Source organism: Carcharodon carcharias, chromosome 12, assembly GCF_017639515.1.
Source record: "Carcharodon carcharias isolate sCarCar2 chromosome 12, sCarCar2.pri, whole genome shotgun sequence".
In the NCBI taxonomy this organism is placed as follows: Eukaryota; Metazoa; Chordata; class Chondrichthyes; order Lamniformes; family Lamnidae; genus Carcharodon; species Carcharodon carcharias.
Genome location: NC_054478.1, coordinates 103,528,218 through 103,540,882, shown reverse-complemented (window position 1 = coordinate 103,540,882; position 12,665 = coordinate 103,528,218). Strand labels below are relative to the sequence as shown.

Sequence of the window (12,665 nt, the reverse complement as noted above, 5' to 3'; positions counted from 1 at the left end):
GAAACGCGGCCCGCTATTGACGGGCTGAGGGGACAATCGTAAACTGGTTTCACGATGTTGTGAAACTAATCTTTGGCCTTCTCGCCATACTGTCTGCTCATGCTGCCAAATATGCCTGACTCCAGCAGACACAGAAGATTCCACCCTCTGCTTCCACTGTCTTTTGAGGAAGGAAGTTTCGAAGTCTCACGACGCCCAAGAGAAGGATGGTTCTCCTAGTTTCTGCCTTAAAAGAATGAACCCTTATTTTTAAACAGTGACCCCAGTTTTAGATTCTCCACAAGAGGAAACATCCTTTGAGTGCATAGACAAGTTGAAACCCAGCAACAAGCTTCTTGTGGGTTTAAATAAAGAAAGAGGATTTTTTCTTTATGCCCTCACCCTGAAATCTAACGTCACACACACACACAAACACACTCAAGGAAAGTAGACTTGAAAAGATTAGTGCACCTTTATGAGTTATAAACGAAAGGAATAGTTCACAATTCACGTGGAGAAATTGCATTGCAGGCCTGATGAAAAGACAACTTCACTTCTGAAGTGTAGTTTAGGTGAATTCAACAGCCGAAGTTGTTTTCAGGATTTTCTCGAAGAGATGGACTTGCTACAGCTCACAAATTTAGTTGCTTGTAGTCTCGTTACCTGGAGGTCAGTTTGCTGCATTGGCAGACCTGAAAAGGAACAGCATAAGGCTTGGTGACCTTATGCTGTTACAGGTCAAGTTCATTTAAGGCATAGATGTAATTTCCCATTCTGCTGCTGTGTCTTTCTGCAGACAGCATTTAAAGATGACAAAGGGACAAGCATGACTGCCTTACCATGTAACTCCCCCCAATTGCAGTTTCTTTCCCAAATATGTTGGTCGCCTTGAGTTGATTAGGCACAATCTTGTTTATTGTTTGAAAACATTCATCCTGAGGGTGTTAAGACAATCACCTTCTTTGTTTCAGAGAGAGAAAAAACATTCAATTCAGGAAAAACTCAGCAGGTCTGGCAGCATCTGCGGAGAAGAACACAGTTAACATTTCGAGTCCGCATGACTCTTCAACAGAACTAAGTAAAAATAGAGAAGAGGTGAAATATAAGCTGGTTTAAGGGGTGGGTGCGGGTAGAGCTAGATAGAGGGCCAGTGATAGATGGAGTTAGCCAAAAGATATCATAGACAAAAGGACAAAGAGGTGTTGAAGGTGGTGATATTATCTAAGGAATGTGCTAATTAAGGGTCAAAAGCAGGACAAGCAAGGTACAAATAGCCCTAGTGGAGGTGGGGTGGGGGAAAGGGATCGGAATAGGCTAAAAGGTAGAGGATAAAACAATGGATGGAAATACATTTAAAAATAATGGAAATAGGTGGGAAACGAAAAACCTATATAAATTATTGGAAAAAAAGGGGGGGAGCGGAAAGAGAGTGGGGATAGAGGAGAGAGTTCATGATCTAAAATTGTTGAACTCAATATTCAGTCCGGAAGGCTGTAAAGCGGCTAGTCAGAAAATGAGGTGCTGTTCCTCCAGTTTGCGTTGAGCTTCACTGGAACAATGCAGCAGGACAAGAACGGACATGTGAGCATGAGAGCAAGGTGGAGTGTTGAAATGGCAAGCGACGGGGAGGTCTGGGTCATGCTTGCGGACAGACCGAAGGTGTTCTGCAAAGCGGTCACCCAGTCTGCGTATGGTCTCTCCAATGTAGAAGAGACAGTATTGGGAGCAGCGAATGCAGTAGACTAAATTGAAGGAAGTGCAAGTGAAATGCTGCTTCACTTGAAAGGAGTGTTTGGGCCCTTGGACGGTGAGGAGAAGGGAAGTAAAGGGGCAGGTATCATGCAATGTATCATTTTGTAAGGACCAGAGGGACCCTATCATGGTTCTGGGTGGTGTGAGGGAGGATGCGTGGGAGAAGGAAGACATGTCAGAGGATCTGTTTTTGAAAGTGGCATCATCAGAACAGATGCGACAGAGGTGAAGGAGCTGAGAGAATGGGATGGAGTCCTTACAGGAAGTGGGGCAGACTGGGTGACCGCTTTGCAGAACACCTTCGGTCTGTCCGCAAGCATGACCCAGACCTCCCTCTTGCTTGCCATTTCAACACACCACCCTGCTCTCATGCCCACATGTCCATCCTTGGCCTGCTGCAATGTTCCAGTGAAGCTCAACACAAACTGGAGGAACAGCACCTCATCTTCCGACTAGGCACTTTACAGCCTTCCGGACTGAATATTCAGTTCAACAACTTTAGATCATGAACTCTCTCCTCCATCCCCACCCCCTTTCTGATCCCCCTTTTACCAATAATTTATATAGATTTTTCTTTTCCCACCTATTTCCATTATTTTTAAATGTATTTCCATCCATTGTTTTGTCTCTATCTTTTAGCATTTCGATCCCTTCCCTCCACCCCACCTCCACTAGGCTATCTGTACCTTGCTCGTCCTGCTTTCTACCCTTAATGTCACCATTAACACATATCTTAGCTAATATCACCACCGTCAACAGCTCTTTGTCCTTTTGTCTATGACATCTTTTGGCTATCTCCACCTATCACTGGCCCTCTATCCATCTCTACCTGTCCCACCCCCCCTTAAACCAGCATGGGACTGAGATGATTGACCTCCAGCAGCCACAACCATTTTCCTTTGCGCTCAGTTTGACTCCAACCAGTTGAGAGTTTTCCCCATGATCCCATTGCCTTCAGTTTAGCTCGGGCTCCTTGATGCCACACTCGGTCAAATGGCGTATGATTCTTAATGTAAGTAAACATGTGTAGTCCAGAACATGGAACCCAAGTTCATGATTTGAGAATGTCAGTTTGTGGAGGTGGAAAATAAAAAAGATTACTGACTGTTCACTAAAGTATCTAGCCAGTGACAATAACAAAACTAACCATCCACTTGGATGCATTAGAAGGACATTCAATTACAAGCTGAAACAAGTTATTCTATCTGTGGATAAGATGGTGAGGGCACAATTGGGATATTGAGTGCACTTTGAGCACTCTACCTACAAAAGGGATGTTGAAGCATTGGAGGGGGTTCAGAGAAAGGTGTCAAGCTGAGAGGAGTCACAGTGCTGAGTGGAATATTTGTAGTTGCAAATAATTATTTAATTGGTAAATGTGGAACTAAAGAATAACAGTACAAAATTAACAAGCCTCAAGAAAAACTGAATTAGAACATTTCCCCAACCCCACAGCACAATAATACTATGAAAATATTTAGGGGATGAAATTCCTCCTAGCCACAATTGAAGCAGTAATGCTTAAATGGAAAATTCTAAGTTATCAAGTGAAATTTTACCGCTATAATTAGCCACTGGTCAACAGGCTGAGGAGGAGCTTATATTGTCGGCTGCCCCTTGATTTGAGGGTGACGCCTATTCAGGATCATGAGTTTCTGCCATGGGCCTTTGTGACTGAACAAACTGATTCTTGACCTTCAAATCTTTGGGCACAATGTGGCAGGATGTCCCACAACATAGTGGGATCCAGAGTGCAGAATTTGCTCCCTTTTGCTCAGAAGTAGCATAAATAGAGCTAACTAAATACTCTGGGCTTAAGTTTATGGGAAGATGGACCACTCGCCCCCACTCTCCCGCCCCCCCCACAGGAAGGAAGGCCAGCTGACAGCCTACGCACCTGAAAGTAGCCTGCCCCACAACCATAAAGTGCTGCTGGCAGACTAAATGAAGTGAGATTGGGACTTCCGCCCCTGAATGGGTGGATATCCCACCTTCGAGAACTGCCAACTAATCTGAGCCAGCAGCTTCAGCAGGCCCAGCAGCACCAGAGGTCAGTAATGGGTGCTGTCTGGACTGCAAGGAGGAGCAGGAAGAAGCGTAATGGCTACCGGACTCAGATAAGTCCCAGGCTTTTAGATTGGGGAAGGATCTTAGAGCCCAGGGAGGAGGGAGAGGGGTGTGGGTTTTGGAGGGCAGTTGGTGAGGAATGAAGTGGGCTTGACACCTTGGGGGGTGGGTGACCCTGTTGAGCATATGACACTCCCAATGATGTGCTCTCCCACTGAAAATACACCCGGTGGGGTTGTAAAATCCAGTCCCCTGTGAAAACTCTCCACCTATAAAGTTCTCATAGGTCTAACCCTACTATTTCTCTCCAAATGATTTGGCTTTGGATTGTTTTGTCATTTACTGTAGATACCTTTGCAATGCAGCTGTTAAAACGTATCATGTTTCAGGATTCAAAGGTGATTTTCCTCTGTAGAATGATGGAAATTCCTGTATGTATATAGAGGTTGAACATCTTTCAAAGTTTATGAGACATCATGATAATTCTACATAAAAACGGTTTTCCTTTATGTTCTACATTGGACATGGAAAACCAGCACTGGTAATAAGGCAGGTGTGATAGATAATATTGTTGAATGCTTTGGAAAGAATTGAGTAGCTACAACAAAATCAAAATACTGTGGATGCTGAAAATCTGAATGAAAGCAGAAAATGCTAGAAATACTCAGGAGGTGAGGCAGCAGCTGGGTAGCAAGGAACCAAGTTAGCTTATTCGGTTGATGAAAGCTGCTTGCAGTTTCTTCCTCAACCTTCTTGCTCCAGATGCTTCTGTTCTCTCCTGACTTGGCTTTGCATATTCCTCCAGCCTCAAAGGTAGTGCTACCAGACCACCAAGACTGCAATGAAGTAGTCAAAGTAATGCAGCACTAGCAAGAACATATTTTCAGGTCAGAAATCAGTTATGGAAATGAGAATAAAGGCCAAAGCACACTCAAAAGTTAACCATCAACTGAAAGGACAAACCAGCAACCAACCTTATTGGTTGGATTTTCCGGCATCCTCTTTGGTGGTATTTTTGGTGGGGCGGGAGGGCCCACTGTCTTCCCACCTGCCCCCAAGCTGTCCCTTATACTATGTTAGGTGGGTGTGTGCCAAAATCGCCAGCCCCCCTGCTAAATTTAAGTAAAAGAATTAAAGGTCGATTGAGCTCGTTACCAAGCCAACTGGCCAGGATTTTACACTGCCCATGCCATAATAGGATTGGCATGGGCAGGTGGGTGGGAGTGGCAGGCCATTTTTTGAGGCCAAGCTGAAGAAAGATGGGAAGGAAGGGAGTGTACCTGTGTGCATTGGGGCAACCCTTCTCCTAGATATCACTTCCCCTCATTCCTCACTGCCTGTCCTCCAAAACACTGACCACCAGTCCCCTCCCTCCCCACCCTAAAAGCCTGGGACTTAACTGTCTTCGGCAGCCATTGTTCTTCTTGCTGTTCCTCCTTGCAGTGCTGGCAGTACACACTACTGAGCTCTGGAGCTGCTGCTATTCCTTGAGCTGCTGGCCAATCAGAAGTCCCATTATCACCTAGTTTAGCTTGTCAGCAGTGCTTTCTGGCTGCAGGGTGGGCTTCTTCCAGGTGCACCAGCTGCTGGCCGACTTTCCTTTCGGGTTGGGAGTGAGGAGTCTTATTGTCCCACCGGTAAAAACCATCTCTACGTATTGGACAACTGAGCTGTCTTTGCTTCTGTTAGCATCATGAGTTGCTGAACAAGAGAAACCCAATCCAATATGAAGGGTATAACACGGTCGGTCTGTCCGCAAGCAGGACCCAGACCTCCTTGTTGCTTGCCATTTCAACCCACCACCCTGCTCTCATGCCCACATGTCTGTCCTTGGCCTGCTGGAATGTTACAGTGAAGTTCAATGCAAACTGGAGGAACAGCACCTCATCTTCCGACTAGGCACTTTACAGCCTTCCGGATTGAATATCGAGTTCAACAATTTCAGATCATGAACTCTCTCCTCCATCCCCACCCTCTTTCCGATCCCCTTTTTTCTAATAATTTATAATTTTTTAACGATATTTTTGTCTTTTCCCTGCTATTTTAAAATTTATTTCGATCTATTGTTTCATCTCCACCTTTTAGCCCATTTTGATCCCTTTACTCCACCCCACCCCCACTAGGGCCATCTGCCACTAGTTTGTCCTGCTTGCCTCCCTTAATGTCCTCATTAGCACATCCTTTAGATAATATCACCACCGTCAAAATCTCTTTGTTCTTATGTCTATGACATCTTTGGCAAACTCTTCTTGGCCCCCACCTATCAATGGCCCCCTATTGAGCTCTCCTGTCCCATCCCCTTCTACCAGCTTATATTTCACCTCATTTCTATATGTCTTAGTTCTGATGAAAGGTCATACGGACTCGAAACGTCAACTGTGTCCCTCTCCATAGATGCTGTCAGACCTGCTGAGTTTTTCCAGGTATTTTTGTTTTTGTTCTAGATTTCCAGCATCCACAGTATTTTGCTTTTACCAGTATAAAGGGTGGTGGATTTCTGGCATGGGCCAGACACATGAGTGCAGCACACAATATTTGATAAGTAGGCGCCTGTTTTGTATCCTGAAAAATGGGCATGCAGCCAATAAATTCCTAGACCAGTTTTGTGAATTTCACCAGCTATTTCACAGCATCAAATATGTTACATCAACAGATTTTAATAATCAATTGATTCCAATGTACATCACAGAAATCTTAAAACAAATACCAATTTGGATAAGGAATAAAGCTCTCACTTCGCAGTAAGTTCACTGTGGCTCATTTGGTAGCACTCTTCCCTCTGAATATCTGGAGCCCTGGGACTTGAGCACAGAAATCAAGGCTGACACTCCAAAGATAAAAACAAAAAAATTGCGGATGCTGGAAATCCAAAACAAAAACAGAATTACCTGAAAAACTCAGCATCGGCGGCGAAGAAAAGAGTTGACATTTCGAGTCCTCATGACCCTTCAACAGAACTAGGTGAATCCAAGGAAGGGGTGAAATATAAGCTGGTTTAAGGTGTGTGTGTTGCGGGGGGGGGGTGGTTTGGATGGGGGGAGAGAAGTGGAGGGGGGTGGTGTGGTTGTAGGGACAAACAAGCAGTGATAGAAGCAGATCATCAAAAGATGTCACAGACAACAGAACAAAAGAACACATAGGTGTTGAAATTGGTGATATTATCTAAACGAATGTGCTAATTAAGATTGGATGGTAGGGCACTCAAGGTATAGCTCTAGTGGGGGTGGGGGGAGCATAAAAGATTTAAAAAGATTTAAAAATAATGGAAATAGGTGGGAAAAGAAAAATCTATATAATTTATTGGAAAAAACAAAAGGAAGGGGGAAGAAACAGAAAGGGGGTGGGGATGGAGGAGGGAGCTCAAGACCTAAAGTTGTTGAATTCAATATTCAGTCCAGGAGGCTGTAAAGTGCCTAGTCGGAAGGTGAGGTGTTGTTCCTGACATTCCAATACAGTTCTGACAGAGTGCTGCCTTTCAGAACCAGGTGGATGTTAAAGATCCCACAGTACTATTTTTAAGAAGAGCGTGGGAGTTATCACTAGTGCCTGGCCAATATTTATCCCTTAAACAACATAACAAGAAAAACAGATCATTATTATATTGCTGTTTGTGGGAGTTTGCTGTTGACTGCTATATTTCCTACATTACAACAGTGACTGCACTTCAAAAGCGCTTGTGACATCTGGTGGTCATGAAGCACAATATAAATAAAAGTCTTTTTTTCCGTTGTTTTCAGTGGAATTTTCATGTTAAGTTGAGTTTGCTACTTATTTGTTATCACTTCACTTTATTTAGTCTTGGCCTGAAGATGCTTTGCAAGCTGTGGCAACACGCTCTTTGGGGGACATTGAAATGTCACAGGAAATACGTCTGGGCTGCATTGATATGTGCAAGAGTTTTCATACCTCAACAATTGCATTGTCTGCAACATTCCATACAGAACTTCAGAGACATAACTATGTGACTCCTACATCTTACTTGGAACTGATCTCCACATTCCAAATATTACTTGAAACAAAAAGAACGTAAGTACAAATTAACGGAGCATTTTGTAGTTTTAGGTTTTCAAAAATTGCTATATCCGACATTTGATCAAATAGTCAGGCCTAGTTTGTCCAAGTGAATTGAGAATGTATCATTTTGTTACAGATTCCTCATCACTAGATTAATGAGGGTTGACTATATTCTCAAGTAGAAGTGTCTGAGTCCTTGTGCCTGTTTAAAATCAAACTTAGCACCCATAAAGGACTGCAGAATGCCTTATTTCCCCCAACTAGCATACATGGCATAGTTCAAAGAAAACTAAAAGTTGTAATAATTGAGTGGGTGGTGAGTTTAGAAAGGCCACTGGTTAGTGAATATAAACCTGTTTTCCACTCACAGGAAGTAATGTGCAGTAATCAGTTGGTCTTTGCAATTTATTTCAGCAGCAGGAACCTTTAACTAGTTTTGAGCAATATGCTCCCCCCACTGGCAGAAGACATGGTAACCAATTGAGGTATTCAAGTACACATTGGGCTTGATAACATTGAGGACGAATTTCCTGTGTCCCATTGTAAATGTTACAGCGAGCCTGCCCCCATTTGAATGGTTCACCCCACTTTAATTTTTCAGCTGACAGGCCTTTAATTGTTATGAGGTGAGACTTTCACTCCTTTCCCGGAGGAAGTCACCCACATAGAGCTGCTGGCCAATCGGAGGCTGGCAGTTCTGCATTACCAGCAATGTCACGAGGAGTGGTAGCCACTGCTGGCACTGCAGTTAGACCAAGAAGGAGGCATTCAGCGATGGACATGGACTTACAGGATCTTGGGCTGGCAGGGGCCGGCAAGTGGGGTGGGGAGACACGGCATTGATTGCACACTTAAGGGCCCCAATTGGGCCACAGGGCAGGAGAGCCATCCAACACATATGAAATAGGAACAGAAGTATGCTATTCGGCCCCTCGAGCCTACTCTGCCATTCAATAAGATCATGGCTGATCTGTTTGTGTTTCGAATTCCACATTCCCATCTACCTCCGATAATCTTTGCGTAACAAGAACCTATCTACCTCTGCCTTAAAAATATTCAATGACCCCAGCTCCACCACCTTCTGAGGCAGAGAGTTCCAAAGTCATACAACCCTGTGAGAGAAAAAAATGTCTCACCTCTGTCCTAAAAGGGCAACCCCTAATTTTAAAACAGTGCCCCCTAGCTCTGGAAGCATCCTTTTCATGTCCAGCTTGTCAAATACCATTCAGGATTTTATATACTTCAATCAAGTCACCCCCTCATTCTTCTAAACTCCAGTGGAAACAAGCCCAGTCTGTCTAACCTTTCCTCATAAGTCAAGTCACTCATACTAAATATCAATCCTGTAAACCTCCTCTGAACTGCCTCCAATGTATTTACACCCTTCCTTAAATAAGGAGACCAAAACTGTACACAATATTCAAGATGTATTCTCATCAATGCACTGTATAACTAAGCATAATATCCTTTCTTTTATATTCAATTCCTCTTGTAATAAAATATAGCATTCCATTAGCCTTCTTAATTATACCTGCATACTAACTTTTTGTGACTCATCCACTAGAACACCTGGATCCCTCTGCACCTCAGAATTCTCAAGCCCTTCTCCGTTTAAGTAATACTCTGCTTTTTTTATTCTTCCTGTCAAAGCGAACAACTTCACATTTTCCCACATTATACTCCGTCTGCCAGATTTTTGCACATGCACTCAACCTATCTATATTCGTCTGCAACCTCCTTATGTCCTCTTCACAACATACTTTCCTACCTATTTTTGTATCATCTGTAAATTTAGCTACCATCCCTTTGCTCCCCTTGCCTAAGTCATTGATTTAAATTGTGAAAAGTTGAGGTTCCAGCACAGACCCCTGCGGGACTCCACTCGTCACATCCTACCAATCAGAAAAAGAACCATTCATGCATACTCTCTGTTTTCTGCCAGCTAGCCAATCTTCTATCCAGGCTACTATGTTACCCCCTAACCCATGACATTTTCCACAATAACCTTATCAAGTGCCTTCTGGAAATCCAAGTACAGCAAGTCTACAGACACTTTCCCCACCGCTCATAAAATCGAATGAGGCAGTGGGCACATCACAGATGGCATGGCAATCTATTGTTCAGGTTCACTGCCTGCTTTCCCATCTGCCAGCAGCCTGTAAAATTCAGCCCATTCTCATTGTGACTGTATTACAACCACGACTAGATTTCAAAAGTAATTTATTAACTGTTCAAATTCGGAGACACAGGTTTACAGATGAACTAGTAACAAATTATTGTGATGGAAATCAAATACCATAGATTCCCGTACATGATGTGAAACATTTGTGGATGTAATTCAAGAGTGAAACCAATGGAGTCTGAGAACAGCTTTCTCCCTTTCACTTCCCCATCTATTTGAATAAGGAGAGTAAGAAAATAAGTTGAAAAACATATAGCACTCTGACCTCTCTTTGAACCTACCATCAAAAAGTGACATTTCGCTCATTTTCACAATCCAAAAGGAAGTCGAAAATCTTATCGGTCCAGGCATTCAATAGTTATCCATGGCAGTTGCCTGCAATAAGCCCAACTAAATATGATGGCCAAATCTTGCTGCAGCAGTATATTTGTGGTGTGCCTTGTTAGTTAGACTTTTTCTTGTACCCTCCAGCTTGAATATAAATTATGTTGTAATTTGTGAGCCGATAGCAGCATGACAAGGGCAACAGGGCAGCTGCAACTTTAATGGCGAGTTCAACAGGATCTTAAGCAGATTTAAGGGACGAGAAAGAAATAAAGGAGCAATGGAGAAGGAGGGTGAATTGGAGTCAAACCAAGTTCAGAAGGAAAAATAAAAAGAGGGAAATGTTGGACTGAGAGAGACTGAAAAGAGAGACAAAAGGAAAAGTAAGAAACAATTCAAAAATTAAAATGTGAAATTTTCTAAATCTCCCTGCAATTTACTGCATGCTGGAATAAGACTGGAAGGTTTCAATTGTTCCTTTTGTAGGACAGAGATACTGATTAGCATTGAATTGGCAATTAACACATTGTTAAAATGGTTCCCGCTGTTGATTATCAGCACTAACTTCCTCTGGCAAGTTTAATTTCCATTTAATGTGTAAGTTCAGCATGTTCTTAAAATAATGGGGTAGCTAAAGGCAATATCCCATTTGTGCAAAGCAAATGGCCTAAATCTACCAGCAAGTTTTGGGGTTTTCAATTCATGGCATAGCTTTTCTTTCCTTGAACTTGCTTACCATTTTATGCATTAAAAAAAGCATGTGTCATGAATTGCCTTTATTTTTCCAGAAAGATTTGGCTGGTTTGACAAGTGCAGATATCATTTAAATATGATGATAATGGTCCTCTGCCTGAATCAGGGTCCTTTTGTTCAATTGGTGTGTGTGGCCACCTGAAAATGCATATCCTTTAGTGTCTAGCAAATCATGGTGGGAAATTTGGAGAAAAAGCTTTCAAAGGCAATATTTAACGAGGTCCTCAACCCTGTCAAGTTAAGTCTCTGATTAGTCTGCAGTGGCTCAAGAAGGCAGCTCACCACCATCTTCTCAAGGGCAATTAGGGATGGGCAATAAATGCTGGCCTAGCCAGCGACGCCCATATCCCGTGAAAGAATTGAAAAAATAGACATTGTGCAGGCCCTTTTGGGCCAGATTTCTGGCTGTTTGGTAAGTGTTTCTCCATTAGTACTTTTGATGATTGAGTTTTTGGAGATGAAAACAATTTCACAAACTGTCTTCATTCTGAAATGTTGAACATGGAAATGTTGCTGGGTTTTAAAGTTAAGGATCCCAAATCAAGAGGAAGGCAGCAAAGATATGAATGAGGTGCAAGAAGAGACTGAAGAGGGCAAGGCATAGTAGTCATTACATCGTTCAGTAGGAAAACATCATATCTGAACCTCAGAGGAGCAGTGGATAAAATGGATGCGTTTCAACGGGAAGACGATCACATCTATGCCACGTGTGGCAGCAAGAATTGGACCCCATCACCTGAGCCAGTGGCAGTGAAGATCATTGCGGTTTTAACTTTATAATGAACCAGTAAATATATTTGTATATAAGGTGTTGGTAATGTTTTGTATATTTTGCCTCTAGTGAAGTAGTGAGGATGAAAAGGAGATATGAAGTCGGTCTAGAAAAACTAGAATCTGCTGCATCTCAGGTAGCCTCCATGCAGGCTGAACTGGAAGCCTTGCAACCTGAACTGATAGTTGCTAGTTCAGCCGTGGATGAAATGATGGTAATTATTGAAAAAGAGTCTATTGAGGTCTCAAGAACAGAGGAGATTGTGAAAGCTGATGAACTAATAGCAAATGATCAAGCCATGGCTGCAAAAGCAATTAAGGATGAATGCGATGCTGATCTGGCAAAAGCCTTACCTGTCCTGGAATCTGCACTTGCTGCCCTTGACACACTTACTACACAGGTAAGGAAAAAAGTGTTTACTTTACTGACCTCCCTGAGTAAAAGGCATACAGTTATCAGTTTTCACCTTGATAGCTTATTATGTGTTTTATAACTGTAGACAGACCAACACATTTTAAAGTTTTGCAACTATTTGTTCCAGGAATAATTTTTGGTTATTAAATGGCATGATAAATTAAACTTATCCCCAGTGGATTAATCCCAACTAGAACTTTGATTTTTACACGGGATGGCAGTCATGCGAGTGTGGAGGTAAGGCAGTTGGAAAACAGTTTTCTCCGAAGAAACAAGCCCAGGTACATGGGTTTTGGTGTACCTCACAATCTGGAGATCAGAAAGCCCAAGGCAGGGAAAGCTTTATGCTCCTCCTGGCTCTGCAAGAAGAGTTTTAAAAAACGAAAATTACTTACCTCCAGGGGTCTC

The 12,665-nt window shown here is 42.8% G+C and overlaps 1 protein-coding gene across 1 annotated transcript in view; it reads left to right on the top strand.

Annotated features, from left to right (window-relative positions):
• dnah7 (dynein, axonemal, heavy chain 7) overlaps window positions 1-12,665 on the top strand; it is a 616,407-nt gene that overhangs the window by 388,147 nt on the left and 215,595 nt on the right. Inside the window, exons 42-43 of the mRNA XM_041200170.1 lie at window positions 7,595-7,824; window positions 11,913-12,243. Coding sequence (XP_041056104.1) covers window positions 7,595-7,824; window positions 11,913-12,243 — 561 coding nt within the window. The remainder of the gene's footprint in view (window positions 1-7,594; window positions 7,825-11,912; window positions 12,244-12,665) is intronic.